Below are 23349 nucleotides of genomic sequence, written 5' to 3'. Positions count from 1 at the left end.
TATTTCAGGTCTTAAGCCTGGTCAGAAATCAATATATTCCTTACTTGAGAAAATCAGTAAATCATCAAAGAAATACCTTACTTATGTAGTCTAGAAAAAGTTATTTAGTTACTAAAACCATTATTATAGTGTGAGATTGTATTTTTATTTACTTTACTGGTTCAAGATTTCTCTTTTTCATATAGATGCAAAATATCTTTCAAGAAAGTGATTTGAAATATGAATTTGAGAGATGTGAAATTTCCCGGTTCAAGTAGGTACAGTTCTATTTAACTTTGAAAATAAATGTCAAGAGTCCTCAATTAGATATTTCTCTCAGAAGTACTTACCTTGATTTATAAGATGTCCTTGGGAACCTCCTATATTATGCCTTTCATATCTTACATCTTCCAAGTGCTACTGTGCTCAGTTTGACACCAATGTGCTTCCTTGGGCCAACTTCCTTCTCAAGCTGATGTGTGTCCCTGCCTTGACCAAACCAGGAAGGCTGAGCCCTAAGACCCACTCACAAAAATTCTATATTTTAAAGAACTGCTTATTTTTAATTTTTTTTTTTGCCAAGATGCTGTTTGCAGGGTTGCTGATCCTTGCCATCTAGAAGAAATTTCAGGTTAGATATCTCCCTGCATAAGCCTGGAGGCTCAGGCATTCCTATGTCCTTTTGGATACGGATGCTCTTAATTCATATGCCTTAGGGCGTTAACAGGGCAGTCATTTAACACCAGGAAAAGCTGCAGCCTCTGAGTCCTAAAGAGTCCATAAAATTGGTATAGTAAGATCTGCTTCATTTAGTGAAGCTCATTTTCAGTATCCTGGGGTGTTGGTTGTCCTGCTGAAGGCTGGCTGACAAAAATGTCCAGGTTACACAGCCAGGTCTGTGGTGTTAATTCCATCTGCACTATCCTTAATAAGGTCCTGATTCAGCAAAACACGGGTAACACTCATCATTAAACAGTTCAGGGACGTGTTCCCATCCTGTCCAAAACTTTATAATCTCAGTAGGAACCATGTGGTGCTGGCTGCTTGTGGGTTTTCCCTTTCTTTTTTATTGTTGCTTCTTTTTCTACAGGAAATCTGAAGATGACCATGACAGATTGACATCAGAGACCAGGTAATTGTATGTAACAAAGTTTTCTTAAAATATAGGCAAGAGACAATGATGCTACTATTTCAGACAGTTCTTCTGTGGATTGTGAATATATTAAAAAAAGAAAAAAACAGAACCTAAACATTTTTAGAATTTGGATAAGGCACTCTAAAGAGGATGAAGCTTCAAGAGATATCTTTTCTCTAAAAACTTCCTCTAGGATTAGATGAAAAAAGAGCGATAGTCCCTGGGACTATCAACTTAGAAAGAAAAATGGAAGAGTGAGAAAGGTAAGAAACTATCTAGAAAGGAAAAGATAGGTTTGTGCTGAGTTTGCTTGTGTAAAACTGCTTAAACTGGAGTCAGATCTCATGTCACTATGAGTAACTCAATTTTTAAATCAAGAAAAGTCTAATGACACACAGTGATAGGCAGGAACAAAACAGAGGACAAAAGATTAAGGTTCTAGCAGAACTGAAGGACCCTGAGAAAGGAATGGTATAATTGGCTGTCTCATTGGTGAGTCCAGAAAATTAAAGTACACATACCTGAAAACAGATCAATAGTTCTCTGCTACTGCGTGTTCTTGTGATACCAATGTAAATACATAAAGTTGATAAATATGCAGAGGAGATTAGTTTATTTGAATTATAGTCCTTGAAAAAAAAAACAAACAAACTCCAAGATATTTTGGGATATTAGCTGACCATGATTATCAATAAGTAATGGGAAGCAGATTTACATTGCAGAAACTTTTGATTGGAATAGTGAAGACATAACCCCAATTAGCTAGGAAGTAGAGTATGATCACTTTATGAAGGTTTATATCACATTAAGGAAATGGGCTACACAGCAGCAGGAGTACGCCACTTCCAAAGTGTTGTCCTTCTGAAGATAGATACAGCCAGGAAATCTGATTTCTGCACAAAGAAAGGGACTATTCTCATCAAAATTTGGGTATTAAAGATGTAGACATCTCTGAGCGGTTTGCTCAAGATTGTCTTTGTCAGTGCTGGGTCAATTTATATGCCTTTTTTAGGAGAAGACTAATTATGCCAAAGAACAGCTTGTCTTTTTTCTATCAACCACAATGGGAATCTAGATCTGCTCTATAAATAACTGTGTTGAGAAAAACTCATTCCACTCCTGTATCTTGATACAACAATCACAGAAATCACAGAAAATCTGATGTTTGTGAAGCTTTGATCTGGTTCTTAATATATTAGTAAGGATTTGTCTTTACTTCTGCTTTGAATAACTGTCTCAGACATTATTTTCTTTTCATTTGGAAAGTCTTTAGCCCTTCAGGTAATCTGCTTGGTATTTCACCCTTGAAACACTGCTGCTGAGTCACAAGGAGAGCAATGAAAGCTTTTGTTTGCTCAGCACGGCCCAGAGGTTATCAGGAAGTATGCAAGGAGAGTTTCTCTACACATTGCAAACTACAAACTATACTCAGCAAAATAGCAGGATTAATCACTCCTTACAAAGAGCACTACTGTCAGTTGCAAATGGGTAGTTTAAGGATTAAAGAAGTTTACACCTAAATTTAAGTCTTTGGCAAGTCTCATAACTTCAACATTACCCTACTCTAGCTACAAACACAAAACTTCATAATACAGTCTAGAAGAGATGGCAGAGAACAATCAGAAAACACTCTGGATAAAATTCATAGACATTAAATGCAGTTTAACCACAATTTCTAAATACATCTATTTTCATCCATCACTGATTCCTTGTGAGAATTCAGACAATTGCACAGCAGATCTGCAAAAATGCAGAATCCACACGTGGTATTCGCTTTATGGAAGTGGTCACCTTGTATTATATTTTGCCATATGAAAATATTATACAATTTTCATAATACTTCAGGGATCACCTTCAATATTTTAGGCCTAAGAGACCTGTTGAACAACAGTAAATCTACTTCTTTAGTTTTCCTCAAGTTCAGCTCAATTGCAGCAAATGAAATGAATGTTGTCTTTTTTTTTCTGGCAGTGAAAGAGTCAATAAAGAAAGAACAAAGTTTCTCCAAAGTTCAAACTGACCTGATGATTAAGAGATGTTTCCTTAGGTCATCTTCTCCAACCAATATTTAAAAAACAATCTGCCTTTGCCAATGAAACCAATGTTAAAATGAAATATTGTCTAGATGATAAGTCATATAGCAGATTTATTTCATCAACTTGAGTAGCTAATTAACTTCCCTGTTTTGTATTTCTAGTGTGGTTGTGATCTTCACCCTTTATTTGACCCACACAGTAACAGTTGAGAAAGTCAAAAATGAGCTGGTTTTGGGTATCATTGCAAATAACGCTCATCCTACCAAGACTTTGAAAATTGATGCGAACAGCATACAAATTACAGGTAATATTAGTAAGTTTTTTTGTTTGCAGTTTTTGCTTGGTTTTGGGGGGGATTTTTTTGGGTGGGTTTGTGTTTTGTGTTTTTTTTTTTTTTGGTGTTTTCCTTTTTTGTTGGTTTTTTTTTTATTCTATAAATCCTTAAGAACTGCAAATAGCAGGAATGAAAGTTTCAGCTCCCAGACAGCAATTAGATTGTTACTTTTTTCTCTTGGATGCCCTCTTCCCCCACTACATAACCTTCAGTAGCAGCTGAAAGAAGAAATTACAACCTTTACTACTAGAAAGTAGGAGCCAGCATTGTGTACATTCCCTAAGGAGGGAGTACAGGGCAAAGAAGCAGTTTCCCAGTGAAAACAACTCAATTTCACCTCTTATGAAGCATAATATTTGTAATTTTTTAGCCCTCTAATTAAAGCTATTAAGCCCCAACCTTGTCGTTTCATAAGTAAATACAATCAGAATTTTGTACTGGTAAAGAATAAGAAAAGGGCTCAGACTCACAGTGAGTAAAGACTCATTTACTGAAAATCTGTCAGGAAGAAAAAGAAACTGCTTTGGGAGTAGTGCACCCAGGGAAGTGGCTCTATATTCTTGTAGAGCTTAGGTAAATGTAAGACTGGGAGGTGGGGAGAGAAGGAACAGGGCTTTAAGAACAGGTAGCTTTATGTTCTGCAAATATACAGATAATTTATGCAAGTCCTAGAAAATTTATCAAAGCCTAAATGGAAACCCTTCAAGATCAATGGGAATCCCTGTTTTTTTTACCTGAATAAAGCATCAAAACAGCCCTTCACTGAAGATGAGTTTAAAAAACAATCTGAATGCTTTGAAGTAGAAGTTGATTAGCTGACATCTGAAGACCTTGTGGAGTTACTATTAAGTAGAAACAGAGGAGGGGGAATCTGGTGAGCCATGTCTCTATACTAAAAACTGCATTTTTTGCAGATAAGTACTTCAAGTATTCAGAGGCTAAATTCAGAGTCTGGGCATATTTAGTTCTCTTTACTACTTATTTATTCCAAATTACCACACAACACTGTGGAAATTGATTGCTCATTATACTTCAAAAATGTCACCAAAAAAATAATGAAGAGCCTCTTAAAAGATTCATCCATTGATGAACTTTGAAGTAGTCAAACTTTTACTGCTGTAGATCATTAAAATGCCTCTTTTCATATGAGATATCACCTGTCCATTCCACCAGGAGTGCTTCAATAAAATAATTGTAACTAATTAACAGTCACAGTCATATGTGGCACTTTTGCATCGTGTATATCAATATGTTCTGCCAGAGACATTCCTATTTCAGAGAGGGAGAGAGGTGTCACACAGGTGTGACTTGCTTGAAAAGAGTTTTCACAGTGATTAAAAGTCACTTTCTTTCTTTCTTGTAAACTATCCCAGGTTAATTTTAACTCATTCATCTCTTCTAAATACTGTTCTCTAAGACACAGGTGCTCTGAAAATCTCTGTAGAATAAAAAGCCTTGAGAGAGATTTCCCAGGTGAAGATATTCTATATGCAATACAATCAATAGGGATTGAGGATTGAAAGGAACTGCAGTAGCTCTGAAACCTCATAACCTCAACTCATTTTTAGGATCCTTCCTTCTTGGGAAGATCATGGAGTTTGAGAAAAGTTTGGGAACAGGATGAGAGAAGCAGGATACTGACAGTGATTCAATGAGAAATAGTCACTGCTGATTTCTTTTTAATCTTTATTTCTCCCATCTAAAACTAGACCCTGTGCTATAAAAGACGTTTATAATGAACTTGCTTTCTTCCAGTAGCTGCTGAAAGTCCTACTACACTGATGCCTTTAACCTTATCAGGTCAGTATCTTTTGCAAAACAGGTGCTAATTTGTGTTACCAATACAAGATGAAGGAAAATAAGACTTGCTGTTCAGCTCACATAGCTCAGTAAAGCTGCCCTGGCTGCAGCTGGGGCTTGACTGCCTGTGATAATTAGCTGCTTTCACTATTTCTTACTATTTGAGAAAGCAGTGAGTGGTCTGAAGTCTGTGCAAAATCTGTAGGAGCTTAATTAGGGTATCAAACCAAAAGCTGAGTCTCAATTAACCAGCTGAGCTGCAAGCTGAAGTTCTTGCAGATTTTGGGAGGTAGATCAGGCTGGGGAGTCCTGCTCTCGTGTTGTGATTATTGATTTACTAAGCAATGTTGACAAACAGATTTTCCTTCCACTATCCCCGGAAGTTTTATGATGATAAGACATGAAGCAGCCAAAACTCCTTGGTCTCACAAAGGTGCCAAAAGTCAGCCAGAGAGATAAACAATAAAATTAGTACTTTATAGCACTAAGTGCAGGTAGTCACATACAAATTGGAAGTAAATTATCACACACAAATCTCCAGAGCAGGGTACCAGACCAGCAGCTAACAACTGCCCATACAAATATAGGAGACAAGTATTTATTGATATTCTAATTACAGCCATATTTATGAAAGAGTTGTTGTTTTTCTTGTTACAGGCCTACTAATGTGCATAGTCCAAAGTGTGCGAGTACTACAGTCTATTCCCAAAGATAGAGTTTAAACTGCTAACATTCAGTTTTTTCCCCTATCTGTCCCTTCCTCTGGTATGCTATCTTAATGATCCCCTGGTCCTAAGTTCAGTGTTGCTAATCATCCTCAAGCAAAAATTTGGAGATTGGGGGAGGCTCCTAAGAAAAGGGGAAGGGAGTTGGGAATTGCCAGCACCCAAGGCTGGAATGGCAACAATATTCCAACCTTTTTTATTTCTTCTCCCTTGGCCTTGGGTCTGCTTGAGGTCATTTTTGTATTTTTGTTAATAGTGTCTACTTCCTTGTTCTTTCTGTTTCAGTCCAAATGTCACGATATACCCACATTTTACCATACCAGGTACCTTTACACCTGCTGGGTGCAGAGTTATGGCTCTGCTGACCCTAAAAACATCCTTTGCCATCCCAACCTGTTACTTTAATGAGATTTTCTAGTAGTTGTGTTTATATCACTGCTGCTTCTGTCACTGTCCTGTGTTTTCCTTTAGAGATTTTGTTGTCTTTTGCTATCATCTTGTGCATGCATTTTTGGGAACATCTGTAGCAACCACAATTTCCAAGTCTTCAAGATGTAGTTCCCTGATAACTGTTTTCATAGAACTGTTTGCTGCTGCATGCATCTATGTTTTAGGTCTTGGACCATTTAATTCCTTCTAAATTGGTTATCCTGTAGTAAATGTATAGACAGGTATGTTGGTATATACATATATATATATGTGTGTGTATATACACATATATTATGCATTATATGTGTTTGTGTGTGTATACATGTGTATATATGTGTGTATATATATACATATGTAATGTGTGTGAGTGTGTGTGTGTGTGTATAACTCTTTAAAAACTTGTGATGGCATGAATTAAGCTTTTTCTCTCTGCAGTAGCTGTGAGAACAGTCCATCTATGCCCTGCTCTTCTCACTCTCTGCCAGAGAAACTCTGCCCCTAAATTTGCTGACACAGAATGCACTGTAACCAGAATGGCCTAGTTTAGCTTAATAGTATTTGCTAAATAAGAATGTTTTGATCAAAAATTGGTGGGAAATCCTCCTGCAAGTTTGTGCTCTAGGTGCTCTAGGTCTAGGAGAGTAAGTTGCTGATGGTGATGGCAACTTCTTCCCACAAAACTGATGGGTGACAAACTATAGAGAAAGCCTTACTGCATCTCCCACTTTATTCCTTCAGGCCCTTCATCTTATAAAATGAGGTACAGGATCCAGTACCTGCAGTGGCATGGGGATTGCTTTCAGTCATCATCTTACATATTTGAGTCTTAATTTAGAAAATAAAAATAGTAGACAAGGATACTAAAGCAAATTCAGAGAGGAAAATCAAAAAGACTGTTTGGGAGCTGGAAGTACCAGGTGCATCCTCAATTAAGTGGAACTTCTGTTGGAGCAATCACCCATACACATTCCATTTTTCCAGAACGTTTTGTAGTTTACAATCACTAATATAAATCTGCTAATTTACCTAGGCATTTTTTCATGTGTAAATATGTAGACCCACAGATATGTATATATACACCTGTATGTAAATAGACAAAAAATAGAGAGGTTTGAGGCTCCTAATTGATTTGTAGAGCAATATTATTTATCAGAAAATGTACCTTTACCTTTTAGTTCTAATGTTGAAGTTGTCATAACTTTTCTTGTTTCAACAGATCCCACGAGTTTAATTACAAGTTCCCTGACACCAACTTCAGGTCAGAACTTTCACAGGGGAAGACAAGAAAGCATTGCTCCTATTTTAGTGGGAGGAAGGAGGAAAGAAATCTTTTGAAGTTATTGAAATACTTGGGTTTCACATAATTTTTCTTATGTTTATTGTAACACTTGATCTTCAGGACCAAGCCACTTAAGCTGGCACTACCATATCATTACCTGGAGTGGGGAGCAAATAATGCAGATATAAAAGCAGATTAACTGCTACTTAACTCTGCCCAAGCAGCCACAGAGGTGCTCCCAGAGAGCAAGAAGTAGAGTTCTAACCTTGGGTTGTGTTGTTCCAGGTTCAGGACTACTCACCACCAATAAGTCCTCAACAACAGTGGGTGAGTAAATGTGAGTGTGGAGTAGGGAGGTTACACAGAAAAATCTGAGATTACAAAATTTCGCTGCTCCTGTACAGCCTCTCCTCACAGCATTCAGTCTTTGTATTCCATTCCTTAAAATTCAGGATATGCAGGTTTAGCTGAGACCAAGGAGACCTCTTCAAAGAGAAGGGACTTCTAAGACTGTACATGCTAAAAAATGCTGTAGGTGTTTATGCATGTTGATGAACACATTGACACTAATACTAGCTGCTCCTTTTTTTTTCATATTACTTCTTGACTTTCATGAGGAAAATAAAATAAGCAAACTGATAGCAAAGTATGAATTCCAATGGACAGAAAGCTGAAGATGTTTGAATCTTTGAAAACATTCTACAGCCTTCTTACATGGTGAAATACATATGATATCTACAAGCTATCTAATGTGTTCAAATCTCATGTGTTTACTGCAGTTACTTAATTGAATATAGCACTTAAAACACAATTTAGGGTAATTTGCCATGTAAAAGAGAAATCTTAATATTTTAGTAGGAAAAGTTGATTTCTTTCAATCCAGGAGGTGGCAGTGCTGTTTAGTTTTCTGAGTTGAATAAACCGAGAATTGATCATGTTGTGTGTAAACAATGATTTCTTGCCTGATGGGCTTGTGCAAAATCTCTTCTTGGGTTATTGGCTGGATTTTTTGCTTTGGGTCTAGAAAGCACAGTTTTGTCTTTGCTCCTCTGTGGAAATTCATTCACTGGCCCTGTGTCACCTCCAACACTTGACTGGAGTATGTTTGGTTCATTTTAATTTCCAGTTGGATGCAAAATGGCAAATCTTTTTGCTTTATAACATTTGCATTGACAGCACTGAGAGTGTTTTATAAAGCACTTTGAAATGCTACATCCACACCAATGGCAGTCTGGGACACACAATACAATATTATATTTAATCTGATTACAGAACTAACAGATCTATGACAAAATATATGAAAAAGATGAAATTTTACAGATACTATTTTTCCTTCTTGCATCAGAAATTTTGACCTTTTTCTGTAAGCATTCATTAAAGTACAGACAAGGAACTGTGTGAATAGTTCTATAGAATTTAATGCAATTTTAAGAATTTTGAAATTAGTAGTTCTCCAAAGCTAATTTTAGCTGCATGTTTCTGTTCACTTTAATAGGACCTACTTGAATTCTACAGGTGTCTAAGACCAAAACCCTCTAAAGATTAAAAGAGTTTGTTTGCAGTATATGAACACTGATGCTCTAGGAAAATATTATTCATAAGACCTGCAATTTCAAGGATCTACCCATATATTCTTCTAACAGAAATTTGCTCTTTGCTTATATATTTAATTTGTAAATATGCTAAGAATATGGTTTCTGATAATTCTGGTGTTTCAGAATCTAGTCTTAAAGACTCTTTCTTTTATGATATGCTGGTTAAAAAATCAGATTCCTTAGCATGATGAGGTGCAACAGTGTGATGTGTTAAAGTTGAAGTAATATAAATTGTATTTAGCTAAACACAGAGATTTTACACTGTTATTTAAACCAAAGCACAGTTTTCTCACATTTTCTGAACATAAGAAATTGAAAAATTTCATGTATTACGTTGCACAAAGTAGTTTATTTGTGTAAGGGAAAAAAAAAGGAATTCACAAATATTTTGTTCCAGCCTTACCTCAAGCTTGGTTTCAAAAAATATTTCACTTCTGAGAACTCTCTCCATTCTGTGCCAAATTTATCTTTGTAGTATGTGATATTTCATTCCAGGCTTCTGAAAATGCAGTTTTGTAAAACACAACAGAGTGGTTGATTTGATTTGTGGTAAAGCAACCAGAGGTAAGTCAATTTTCCTTTGTAGTGAGACTGCATTACTGTTGTGCTGTTATTGCTCTCATCTTTATTATTCCAGCTGAGTGTTTGCCACCTGCTGAACTCTGTGCTGATGGTGTAACCTGCATTAGCAAAGATGTCTTTTGTGATGGAGTCTTGAACTGCCCAGATGGTTCAGATGAATCCGAAAAAAGATGTGGTAAGAATGTAAACTCCTGTGAACCGGTCTTTTTAAACATTCTTAACACTGTCAGTAGTTTGTAAATAGTTTATGGGCAATAAACTGCACAGTGGAGTCCAAATCAATTCTACTAAAAATAATTATGAGTGATTTTTATAATCTTTATCTTGCAAGAGGAAACAATGTTCTGTAAAATTCTCACTAATGAAGAATATGCTTAATAAATAATGAAATATTAGAGTCTTTCTGTTTTAATATAAAGTTATAGAATTTGTTGCATACTATAGCAATATTAATAACATAAATAGTATGTAAATTACAAAATAATATACAAATTTAATATGAAGATTTGCATCAGTGATATTAAACAATGTTCAGACCAGATGACCTCCACAAGTCCCATTCAACCTCAGCCCATTTTTGGCTCTATGAAACTGAAACGCCACTGAAACCCCACTGGGCTTAAGATAAAGAGGTTTTATCCTGCAGTGCCAGCCAGTTCATTTGCCTTTGTCTTACCTTCAAGTGCTGTGTCCATTTCTGGGCCCCTCACTACAAGAAGGACATTGAGGGGCTGGAGAGATTCCAGAGAAGGGCAGTGGAATTGGAGAACAAGCCATGTGAGGAGTTGGGAGGTCTCAGCATGGAGAAAACGAGGCTCAGGGGACAACTTCTCACTCAGTACAACTCCCTGCCAGGAGGGTGGAGCCAGGTGCAGATCAGGCTCTTCTCCCAGGTAATCAGTGTCAGGACAGGAGGAAATGGCCTCAAGCTGTGCCAGGGGACATTCAGGTTGGACATCAGAAAGAATTTCTTCACAGAAATGCTTGTTCAGCATTGGAATGGGCTGCCCAGGGAGGTGGTGGAGTCACCATCCTTGGAAGTGATTGAGATATGACTGGACACCATGGTTGACTATGGTGATGATCTGGCAAAGGCTGAGTTCAATGACCTTGGAGGTGTTTTCTAACCTAGGTGATTCTACTCAATGATTCCAACTTCCTGGTTTCCCAAAGAAACTTTTTGTACCAAGGAGTTTGACTACAATGCTCCTTACCAAGCTGCTCTGCAGTTTTGCTGGGGAGGCATGCGGGTTAATGCCTGCATTGCTCTCCCACAGCCTCAGCTCTCAGGTAAAAGTCTGTCAAGTTGTCTCACAAAGAGAACATTGCAAATGTTTTAGGAGAAATGGGAGCAATTCACTCCCTGGGTGTTTTGTTTGCTTGTTTGTTGTTTTGGTTTTTTTTAAATATAGAATTTGGTGCTAGAAATCTGGAAAGCTTCTTTCCATTCTGCTGTGAGAAGAGGAAAACAGTGAGGGCAGTCTGCTTCAAGCTTTCAGAAACATGTGAAATGCTGGGCTCTAGAAACAAACAAGAAAGCAAAAGACCAATTATGTTTTTAAAGAACCTGAAAGCTTGATCCTGAAGGTTTGTGACAGGCTGAAGTGTCATGTGTAATTTTCTTCAGAAAAAAAGACAAGAAAATTGCAGACTCTCAGCCCATTGCCTACATTTTTTTCTGACTGCAGTCAGCTCAGAAGGAAGACTTGGCTGAATATTTTGGGGAAAATATCCATCAAAATTCTTCAGTAGTATATCCACTGAAACACATCAAAATGGCTACTTATCATAGAAGCTGCATCTAGCTAGACCATATAATTATTATCTCTGAGCTGGTCCTTCTACAGCTGAGGAAATAAGAAGGTTCTAAGGTTCAGCTAGAACTTAGTTCCATGGAAAGCTTTAGGTAACATAATCCCAGGAAGTAATCAGCCCTTCATTTCTACCCTACCATCATAATTTTTTTTTAATTTTTTTTTTTTTTGAGATGGCAATCTTATTGGGGACATTTGGTTTTTTGTTTTTTTGGTTTTTTTAATTTTAGGTATTGCTAAATAAGGAAAATGTAGACCCTTATATTCATAAAGTAATATTATACATCTCATAAAATGAATGCTTTTTACTTACCGTCATAGAATCACAGAATGGCCTGGGTTGGAAGGGACCTTAAAGACCATCTCATTCCAACCTCCTGCCAGGTGCAGGGACACCTTCCACTAGACCAGGTTGCTGAGAGCCCTGTCCAGCCTGGCCTTGAACACTTCCAGAGATGGAACATCCATACAGTCTCTGAGCAACCTGTTCCAGAAGTTTTTCCTAATATCTGACCTAAACTTATTCTCTGTCAGTTTGAATCTATTTCCCCTTGTCCTTTCACTCCAGACCCTTGTAAATAGACTCCATTTCTCTTATAGGGTCCCTTCAGAGAAAGGACACAATTATGTCAGCCCAAAGCCTTCTTTTCTCCAAGTTGAATAATCCCAATTCTCTCAGCCTTTCTTCATAGTAGAAGAGTTCCATCTCTCTGATCAACTTGGTGGCCTCCTCTGGACTCACTCCAGCAGGTCAATGTCCCAACTAGGTTTGAATTTACAAGTTTCATCCACATTTTATTGAAGATATTACAATCATACCTGTTACATATGACAGAATTTAATTGATGTTATATATTGGGAGCCACAGACAAAAATAAGCTCAAATACTTGAAGCCAAAGTTGTGTAGGCATGACTTAGCTTTGCCTTGAAGGCCACACAGTGATTTAAGTTATGAATTGTGCTTGAATAGAGTTTTTCTGCTGAGGCATAGACTCTCATGCACATGGCTTTTGGATGTGACTTCCACATCTCCCCAAATCTCTACCGAATATAATTTGTGAATGTTTTCCCCTTTGTAACCAAGGATGTTATTCCGTGTTTCAGCACAACTGAGCTGAAAATTTCAGGAATGTGCATACTTAATAAAAGTAGTAAATAAAATAAATAAGTACAAATAATAAAAGTAATAAAAAATTAAATTAAAGTATAAAATAAATATTAAGAAGAGCAAAAATAGTCAGTTTCATAGGGAAAACAGCTGTAGTTACAATCCAGAAAGCTGGATGATTTATCCCTGATCATCTTTACTGATGCCTGGTATTTCCAAGCAGTCTGGTCAGTTACCACTAGGGCAGTAGTTTTGGCTCATAACCTTAAAGTACAGTTCTGGCTGGAGAACAAATTGTTCATCCACGTTTCTTATATTACATTTTCAGTCTTTTCTATCCAAAACCTCAGAGCTCCTCTAATTTTCTGTATTTAAGTTTCTTAGCAGATTTTATGAAAGCAGTGGAATGAGGGGTAAGAAGCTGGATGCACCTTTGGGATACCTGCCAATTTTTCTGCCTCTTTAATGTCTCACTTTTTTCACATTCCTAGAGAAACTTAATATGGTCACATGAAAGCTATAATTGTTTAGATTTTCAGAAGTTCTTCAGAGTTTCACAATGAGATTTATGACAAATTCATAATTCATGCTACAAGTGCTCCTGTGTACAAAAGAGTTGCTGTCCTCCAAAAAACTTGGTTTATTTTTCATCTTGATTGTTTATCCCTCTAGTATTTCTGTTTTCCTAATGTCAATTGTTTAAAAATATAGGATTAAAAAATGAATTTTACTCTTCTCTTTCCTGCATTAGAGAGAATTCAGTAAAATCTCAGATTCTCAGAAGAGATTCAGGCAACCGAACACCCTTTTGGTTTTTTATTGATTAAAATTATCTTGAAAGGTTTCCTTCTGGCTCTGCAATGCAGTGCAGTAACAAAAGGCTTCACAAAAGTACAGCTAGCAATTTCAGTGAAAGGGTCTCTAGAGAGATGTGAAGTCTGAACAGCAGCTACTAATAATGACTGGCATTGCTGTAAAGCAGCCATGTAGCACGTAGGGGTACAGAAAGGGAGACTGGAGGCTGATCCCAGGAGGGTTTTCTGCAGACTCTTTGCAGTTATTATATGTCTAGACTATCATTTTGTGATTACTCACCTCACAGCATCACTACAGCACTGAGAGAGATTAATCAGAAAGTAATGGACTGGCCTTTGGCAGAGAAAGGTCCTGTCAAGTGAACTATGTGGGCTTGATTTGACCATTTTGGGGAGCTTCTCCCTCAAATTCAAGGCTAGTGGGAAGAAACCCTCAGAATGTCCCATGTATGGAACATTAGTAAATAGAAGTGGTAGCAAGATGTATGTTGGGGAAAGAATGGAAGTGGTTCCTATAAAGGATATCTCCTGGCTCCTTAGGAAAACTGCAGCTTTTCTTTGGCCTCCAGGAGGCAAAGAAAGAGGCAAAAATGTAATGACTTCTATGCCCCTGCACATCTTTGACCACAGCTGCTCTCTCCCTGCAAGGAGGAAGCACCAGGAGGTTCTCCAGGGAAACAGGACCAGTCCCTGCTCTCTTCCTGTCATTCCTGACACACAAAGCACTGACTATTGCTAGTCTGTGGATGACCTACCTAGGGACCTTTTCCAGAGTCTTGCTGTCCTGTTTGAATTGACTCACCGTCACTTAAGAGATAACAAATAAAAGAGAACAAGAAGAAAATAAGAACAATCATACTAATAGGGGGATGGAGCATCTCTTATGAGGAAAGGCTGAGGGAGCTGGGGCTGTTCAGTCTCGAGAGGAGATGACTGAGAGGGGACCTCATCAATGTCTGTCAGTGCCTGCAGGGAGGGATCAGAGGAAGGACCAGGTGGTGCCAGCAATGGGACAAGAGGCAACAGGCAGGAACTGATGTACAGGAAATTCCACCTGAAGATGAGGAAGAACTTCTTCACTGTGCAGTGACTGGGCACTGGAACAGATCACCCAGAAAGGGTGTGGAGTGTCCCTTACAGGAGATATTCCAGAACCATCTGGACACAATCCTGTGCTGTGTGCTCTAGGATGATCCTGTCTGAGCAGGGAGGTTGTTCCCACTGTGGTCCCTTCCAACCTGACCCATTCTGTAATTCTAACAGATATGAATGAGCAAATACTTGCCATTGATTTAATTAGAACAGTATGATTATTTCTTTATTAATGTCCATATTATAAGATTTCCTTTAGATCAGATTATGTCTTACTTGTTAACAGTACCACTTTTTCACAGTCTTCATCAGTAACAAGCTGGGCACTTTCCTTCTTCTCACACTGATTTTCTTCTTCTCATTGATAAGGACAGGAAATATGTGAAGTAAAGTGGAGAAAAAAAGTAATTCTATACCAATACCCAGCTCTAATGCTAACATAGAATAAGAACTATCATTCATGGACCTTTTCTCTCTATCTATGTAAAATTTTATGTGTTCTGTTTTCTTCTCAAAGATTGCAAAAGGGAATATGTTTCTATTTCAGCTCATGAATTAGGCACATTGGCAAAGTTCTTTCTGCACAGTCTTTATTTACGGTGTATAGCTGCCTGAAACAAAAATTGATTTTTATTTTGTGTTTGCTACAGTGATAAGCAGAAATAACTTTACAGTTATAAAATGAACACACAAGGAGCCCAGATTTATTCTTTTGTGTATAATTTCCCTGAGGAGAACTATGCTCAATAAAATTCCCATTTTATTTTCAATATGATTGGTTATTTGTAATTTGGACCATCATCATAAGTATGATTTCATTTCTGAAATTAATTAAAAGTTAAATCTGTATCATTTCTGATGATCTGCCTCAAACCGATGAACTTTTCCTTACCTCTTTAGATAATCATGTGTGGTACTGATTTTATCCTTATATGAAAGCTCTATGATACTTCTTGAACTGAAGAGAAAACAGCATTAGACAGATTCCTAACACAATGTTCAAGAGATGCAGCAAAATCTTCAGCAGTTCTTCAGTGTCTGCTGAAATAGAAAAACTCTACATTAATTATCATTTCCAATCTTGCTGAGGCTTAAAAATATTTCTTTCCCTTTTTTTTAAGTGAAGAACTTTTACAGAATGGAATACTAACACTAAGGAAACAAAACTAATAAAAGCCTTTTGAAAAAATAGATTATGATAAATGACATTTACCTCAACACCTGTCAGGAAACCTGGGAGATCCACTTATCTCTTCCAGTACTCAGTAATATATAAGGCGAGGAACTAGGAAGCTCATAAAAGTAGAGATAACAGTAGTCAACCATACCCCTTTTTACTTTTATTCACGTGATATCAAACTGTCTCTGATAGTACGAACACAGTTTTCTGATTTAAAGCAGTTGTAGATAAGAACTGGTAAGGCAAGATTCTGTTTCCTTATAAATGTATAGAGTAAAAGGAAAGAAAAAATTGGATTAGCTAAATCCAGTCGATGATTTTGAAATATTTGGATTGGTTTAGACTAGTTTGGATTAGTTGGATTGTGTCTAATTTAAAAGTTAATTTTCTGTACTGCTTTTCTTCTTATATAGTACTTTGAGATCAAACAGTGCTGAGAATTAGAAATGGGAATAATTTGATAGTGTATTTTACTTTGTCTTCCTACTGTTGCTTACAAAGCAGTTCCAAAGTAATCCATGTAAACTAATATCCAGGGTCACCCACATTTTGGTTCTGAACCTGTTTTTCAAATGTCATTCTGACAAATGCTCTTCATTATATCTTTACAGCTTCTGTTTGTGATGGAAAATTCATGTTGACTGGTTCCTCTGGGTTTTTTCACTCCATGAATTATCCAAAGCCATATAATGCAAACATTTCTTGCCAATGGATAATAATGTAAGTCATTTTCCAATCATTTTGTACCTAACATTTTATTTATTATGAGGTGATCTTGTTTCCTGCACAATAGTCTTATGCCATTTGCTTTTATTCCCAAATACTCCAGCATAGAAAATATGTAATACATTTTCTCTTTTGTATTTATGTAACTTTTCTTTAAAAACCTTCATGCATAAATTCCATAACTGTATCAATAATTTTTCCACTTACAAAAATTCTTATGTACGATTTTGATGAATCTTGTGTGCTATATACATCCAGAGGAACAAAAGTGTAGGTTCAAAATACATCACATAAATCAAAATAATTCCAAGATTTTTTTTCAAAGGATTATATTAAATAGTAATCTTCAGGTAATGGCTTTATATGATGTAACTCTTACTTAACAGAAAGAATTTTCAAGAATTCCCTTTTCACTTAGGTGTAACGGTTTCATCTGTGAGTTAAGAGTGTCTATGTACCTATGTAATTTAGGAATATGGATTAAAATTGCATAGTTAACATTGTATATAATATCTCCAAATGCCTTTTAAACCTTAGGCACAAGAAGTGGAATTTTTTTTATCAAGGATATATACCTACAGACAGGGACAACTGTTTGATTTTGACTCTCTAGGTCCAGTTCTTAGGCCAGGGAGAAAAAAGCCACACTATATGGTAAATCTTGTCTAGAAGTACATATCTAAAATATTAGATGATCACGAGTTAGACAGTCCTAAAAATCCCTCCTGTGACTGCCAATTCAGAAGTTACTTAAAGGCAGTAATTCTTATCATGGTTTCGTAATAATGGCTGTTCTTTGATTCTGAGAAGTATTAATTTGGCAGAAGATTTCAAAGCAGATTAAGAAATTGCCTTTAAAATTGGAAAAGGTTTGGGCTTTGCATTCCAAAGGCTCCTTTCAAAGTGCTAGGCTTTGATTTTGTTCAGAACTTTCATCTTCACCTTGAAATCCTGGTTTTCCTTCTGTTTAGTACATTTTTTCCTTCTCATCTTCAGTGGAACTGTTCAACAGTAATTACTGACAACACCTGGCTTTAAAATACAGGTGTGTCCCAGGAAAAGAACAGGAATTTTTTCCTTCAGAATATGTCTGCCTTGTTCCTCACTTCATGGCGTAGCAGAATTTGAGCACAGTAAATAAACATGGCCCAAGTGCCCTCCCTCCATCTAAATTGTTGTTGTTTCTCCAAGTGCTGCTGTAGCTGCAAGAAGCATTGTGTTAGGCAGATATCTATACCAGGTATGTAGCTAGCAAAAACTTCATTTTAGAAAGAATCATGAGCAATTGGAAACAGTATGGTAGAGGTTCTGCAAATATGTGTAATTACAAGTTGATAAATTACAAAAACAACCATCAGAATCCATTTTCCACTTACCTTTGCTTTAAAAAAATCTGTCAACACTGAGAGTAAAGGCCTAAAAAACTCAAAGTGGTACTCAAATTTTGTCTTGCTTTCAAAAAGAGTTGTTTCCATAAGGGAACCTTTGGGGTTTTCCAATAACCTGTGTTTTTTTATTATCCCTATAAAAATGTGTTTAAAGGCAACCTATAATACATCTGAGATTGGATTTTTCTTGTGCCTGCCTTTGTCTAGAAATATTTCACCATTTCCTTTAGAAAGAGCTTTAACATTCTTGTCATTTAACTACAAATGAAGATCCAATAGCCTCTCCTTCTAAAAGAGCAACATGCTCAATATTTCCCTGAAAGTTTAGTTTCCTGAACGTTTCAACGGTATGTTTTACTCTTTTCTAACCAAGGCTATTTCTTCCCTCTGGGGAAATATAAAATAATAACAAAAACAAAAAAATTAAATGACAAAATCTAAGTGGTTCCTTCACACTTCTCTACTAATCATTACTCATAAACACCAGAGGATTGCTTTTGAAAGTCTACTTTCATTGCATCTCTCAATTCCAAAAAATAAAAACACATAGGGGTAGCTAAACTGATAGTGATAGTAGTGTTTTAAAATTTGGACTACCATATGTGTCTAGTGGAAAAGAAAAGGAAGAACAAATTAAATATCGATTACTCATTAAACATAACTGTAGCAAAATAAGGCCAAGAATTTTTACACTTTATTTCGAGTGACTTCTGTCATTAAATTTTGTGTGTGATGGTTTGGATTTATAACAATTTCCCAATGAGTGGGTTTGAGATCATCACATCTGTATGCAAATCCCATTCTTGTCATAAGAGACAGTGTTTTGGACTTTCAGGAGAGAGATTTTAATATCTAACTGTTCATATTGATATCTTGATACTATCCGTCTGCCATTGGGAAGTCTACTTGAGCAGTGAGATATCTAAGAGTGTATGAAAAAGTGATTGGAATTCAATGAGATGCAGAGAACAAAACCCAGACAAAAAAAAACCCCTTCTAGAACTGATTGTCTCATTCTAGAGTTCAGAACATTTAGTTTCTAGAATATACTTAACTCCAGTGTGTAAAGGTATATGTACACTTACAAAATGTTTATGCCAAATTCCTTTGGCAATTTTACAAGCTAAAAGACAAAGAGATCTTGATTAATATAATTTCATGTTGCTTCTGAACTTATCATTCAAATACTCAATGACTTCAATGACTTTACTGAAGTCAAAAAATAGATTTTCAGTTTTGAGTTAATGTTTCTCTTGTTGCCTTAGAGTTCCCCAAGGGTTGTCCATTAAACTGAACTTCACTTCTTTTGAAACACAACCATATACAGACATATTGGATATTTATGAAGGATTAGGACAAAACAAGGTTTTAAGAGGTAAGATTATTTTTCAGCTAATAATTCTTTTCCATTAATAAAATCTAAGTGGTAAAATAAGCATTTTGAGGTATCAAGAGCTGCACATGTGTGTTCAAGAGTAAGACAATCTGTATAAAGTTACCCTGTTAGACAATTAATCTCAATTGACCTGTCTGCCCTTTCATTTGACCAGATAAAGCCCTTATACATTATTATGAAATTTCTGCTTGTTTTCTAAGATCTTATTTAAAAGATTTTGAAAACTTCATCAGCCTCATAGTCTTGTCTGGTCCATGTTTCATTGGAAATATATTGTCAGAAGATCCTGTAATATCACACACAGTACATAAAATGAAAGCATCTAAACTGAACTGGTGGGAGAAGTGCTTTGAAACTTCCTGAAAATCTTTACAAGTATGGCATGCTTTTCCTCAGATCTTGAAATACTGATGATACCTTATCTCTGTCTCTATATTCTACTCTGAAAACTGGGATTGTACCCATTTTTCACAAGACTCAGTCTATACAGCTGAATCCCATCAGAGGTGGAAATCATATTCTGAAGATAGACTATAGGAAGATAGATCAGAAAGATATATTATTATTTATACTTATTTTTGGAAATAGGTAGAGAACTGGAATGAGAAATGGTAAAAGACTAGCTGATATTGGTGGATATGAGAGGAGAAATATGCAGAATATTCATGTCAGCCAAACAGCTAAATGCTTCAAGGGTTTGAAGTTATTGTAGCAAAATATCAGGGAAACCATTCCTTAAGACTCAATAAACTAATCTACTGTGGTTTTGTGACAACACTGGAAATTTTAATGTGCATGTGATTATTTTCTCTCTCATTGTATGTTTTTTTAATTTGTTTTCAGCTTCTCTGTCAGGGACCAGTCTTGAAACAATTTACATTTTTTCTCATGAGGCTACAGCACAGTTTATGTCCGATTATTCAGAGAATTTGAATGGCTTTAATGCAATGTACACTGCATTTAATACAAGTGAACTAAACAGTAAGTGTTTCCTCTCTCTCTCTCTCTGTGTTTGTATTTTTGTTTCCTTTTTATCCCAAAATATTGGTGAATCTACATTTTCAGTTTGCGAAAATGGAGGTGGAAAGGGAAGCAGCATTTTCTGGCCTCTGTCCAATAACTATATAATCTTTGAAAAATTTCATACTATTTTAAAGATTAAATAAATTATTTCTGTAAGGTCATTCACAAGTTTACAAGCCTGTACCTAGCAGTAGGGTGATGTCTGATAAAACTCATCTGTGTAAGTAAAACCATGTCTGTACCTCCATCAGATTTCTCATCCAGTTTGTTCACTAATCAACACTATGAAATCATTGACCACAATATGTTTATTCAAAAAAACATTCAGAACAAAATTTCAAAATAACTTTCAGGAAAATACCCACTTCAGTAAACAGGCATTAGGAAGTCTGGATGAGGTAAATCTACAGTGACAACAAAATGCAGCAATATAACTCATGCTTTGGTAATTGGATAAGTGAAGGCTTCTTTAGCTGCTAAATTTGGAGAAGGAGGTGATCAGGGAATGTGGCTGGGTGGGATATGCTGCAGAAAGCATCCAGAGATGCCAGCAAGTTCCTGTCATGTGGAAGCCCTGCCTGGCCTGCATTTCAAGGCTCCATGGATAGACACTGAAATATGAGAACAAAAGTGATGAAGATGCTGCAGCAAACCCATGTGAGCAAAGAAGCAAATGAGAAGAAAGGGACATCCCAGGGGCATGGAGCACAGCACTCTGCCCTAATGGTGAGCCCTTTCTGCTGGAGCAGTCCAGGCCTTGGTAAAGAAAAGAGGAAAAGAGGAATCAGAAATAAAGGTTGGTGAATGAGTGCAAGAGCATGTAGGGCTACCCTTCAAAAATAGTGTTTTATTAACAAGTACAAACACCTATTTGAGTAATTTTCTTGCATTCCATAAGGAGGAAAATAAGTCTCTGTTGGGTGGTTTACAAACATGTTTAAAAATTTACATTGTTCATCACTCCTTCCTTTGCAATTCTGAGAAAATAGTATCTCTGACATCTTTATTTACTGGAGGTCCTTATTCACAGATTATGAGAAAATCAATTGCACTTTTGAAGATAGCTTTTGTTTCTGGATACAAGATTTAGATGATGATTCAGACTGGGCCAGAGTTCAGGGTCCTACCTTTCCCTTGATGAGTGGTCCTGAATTTGATCATACGTTTGGCAACTCGTCAGGTAAGATCAAAAAAGTGACTTGAAGATTAAAGGAAAAACTTGATTTAGCTTATATCACTGCATTATAGATTCTTCATAGTAGTATTACTAGGATGTCATGTTATTCTACCATAGAAATGTCAGGGCTACCAGACAAAATGTTTTATGCTAGTGATTACCATCTTGTGGAAATATACCAAAACTAAGTGAAAAAAATAAAAGAATAAGTAAAATTATCTAAGTGTGAGGGCTGAAAATGTCAATGCTATTTTTACAGCAAAATACCTTATCTAAGAAAGGAATTTCTATTGGGCAAAAACCTAGGTGTTTAACTTGAGGGAAAAAAAGTATAATTGCATTATTAGGCAAATCACTTCTGTTTCATCCCTCTCTACTGCTGACATCCTCATGGTTGTCACAAAATAATTTTGATTTAAATAAAGTTGACCTGCAGTTTACAAGGGGCATCTGTGTCCCCAGTTACTGCACAGCAAACACACCAACTGTGCCACACACACAAACACTCCAGTAACTGTTACAGTTCAATAACTTAATTGGAAGAGTGGTCATATCAAAAGTAGAATTTATTTAAAGAGACAATACTGATAGAAGTCAGATTTTGAGTGTATCATGAACCCTTATAATAGAATTAGATAAGTTTTTCCTGTTTCAACAACAAAGCCAAACAATCATTTCCTCAGCTGATTTTTCAGTCCACCTAAAACCAGATAAAATGCAAATTGAATTTTGCAATGGTTATATGTATTCTATGCAAGAGCTACATAAAACTTATTCAGTGACAAATAAGTGGAAAAATTGCAAATTTTCTGAAAAAAGTTACTCCTGGGAAAAGAAAAATAGTATTCTGCACTTTATGAGATAAAAATTATTCACCGCTCTCTGAGTAAATGCACATTTTCTAAACAGTCTTCAGAACTGTTTTGTCATCCCACTCGGCTCCTAGAATGCAAATCAGATGAAAGAATGTAGAATTTGTTTAATAAAACACTTGACAATGATTTCTCTCACTCAAAAATGTTAATCTATTTTAGGTGCTCTCTGTTTCCCTGTGCCACATCTAAGCTGACACACATATATATATATGTGTAATGTTACTATTGTGTTGTATATTTAAATTTCTGTGACCTGTATTTTGAGTAAATTGCATTGATATCAAGCTGTTACATTCAGTGAAACTCTTCTTTTGATTATTTTTCACTTGAAAAGTAAAGACCTTAATACATATTCAAAAATTGATTCTGAATGCTTAGAGAATTGATGAAATAGTGAACTTTCCCTCTGACTATAGGAAGAAATTTTTGCTCTCTAAGTCAACAGAGGAAATTAAAGGCCTGGTTCAGATTTCAGACATTTTCAGGAACTTTAGCCTCCCACATGAAAAAACCTAGATAATCTGGAAGTATAAATAACAGAATACAATGTATGTAATATAATTAATATAATTACAATTATATTCATTTGAAAATTCTATAAATATAATATTTGAATATATATGTATTAGATAGATAGAAGAAAATATAATATTACACCCATGATTTGACTAAAGCAAGAATTTTATTTTAAAGCTGCCTAAGTTTGCCTTTCATATGACAAATCCCAGTGCTTCTGTGGCCTGGCCTCGTATTGCAACAAGAGGTCCAAATTCCCAGCTGCAACAAATTATCTCAGAAAAAGCTGCAAACTCAATTTCACAAGTAAAAGGGGGTTTTGTTTGTTTATAAAGCCTCACCTT

The 23349-nt window shown here is 36.1% G+C and overlaps 1 protein-coding gene across 1 annotated transcript in view; it reads left to right on the top strand.

The window, feature by feature from the left end:
- Positions 1–23349, top strand: part of TMPRSS15 (transmembrane serine protease 15) — a 52644-nt gene that overhangs the window by 2957 nt on the left and 26338 nt on the right. The window contains exons 3-10 of the mRNA XM_088051310.1: positions 186–253; positions 1070–1111; positions 3312–3454; positions 9950–10069; positions 16516–16624; positions 19284–19393; positions 20258–20395; positions 21468–21617. Of these exons, the coding sequence (XP_087907436.1) occupies positions 186–253; positions 1070–1111; positions 3312–3454; positions 9950–10069; positions 16516–16624; positions 19284–19393; positions 20258–20395; positions 21468–21617 (880 nt within the window). The remainder of the gene's footprint in view (positions 1–185; positions 254–1069; positions 1112–3311; positions 3455–9949; positions 10070–16515; positions 16625–19283; positions 19394–20257; positions 20396–21467; positions 21618–23349) is intronic.

The sequence above is a fragment of the Pseudopodoces humilis genome, chromosome 2 (assembly GCF_049639895.1).
Source record: "Pseudopodoces humilis isolate 2021_Gansu_Grassland_sample_001 chromosome 2, ASM4963989v1, whole genome shotgun sequence".
NCBI lineage: Eukaryota > Metazoa > Chordata > Aves > Passeriformes > Paridae > Pseudopodoces > Pseudopodoces humilis.
Note: the sequence above shows the minus strand (reverse complement) of the source record. Positions and strands in the feature narration are given on the sequence as shown.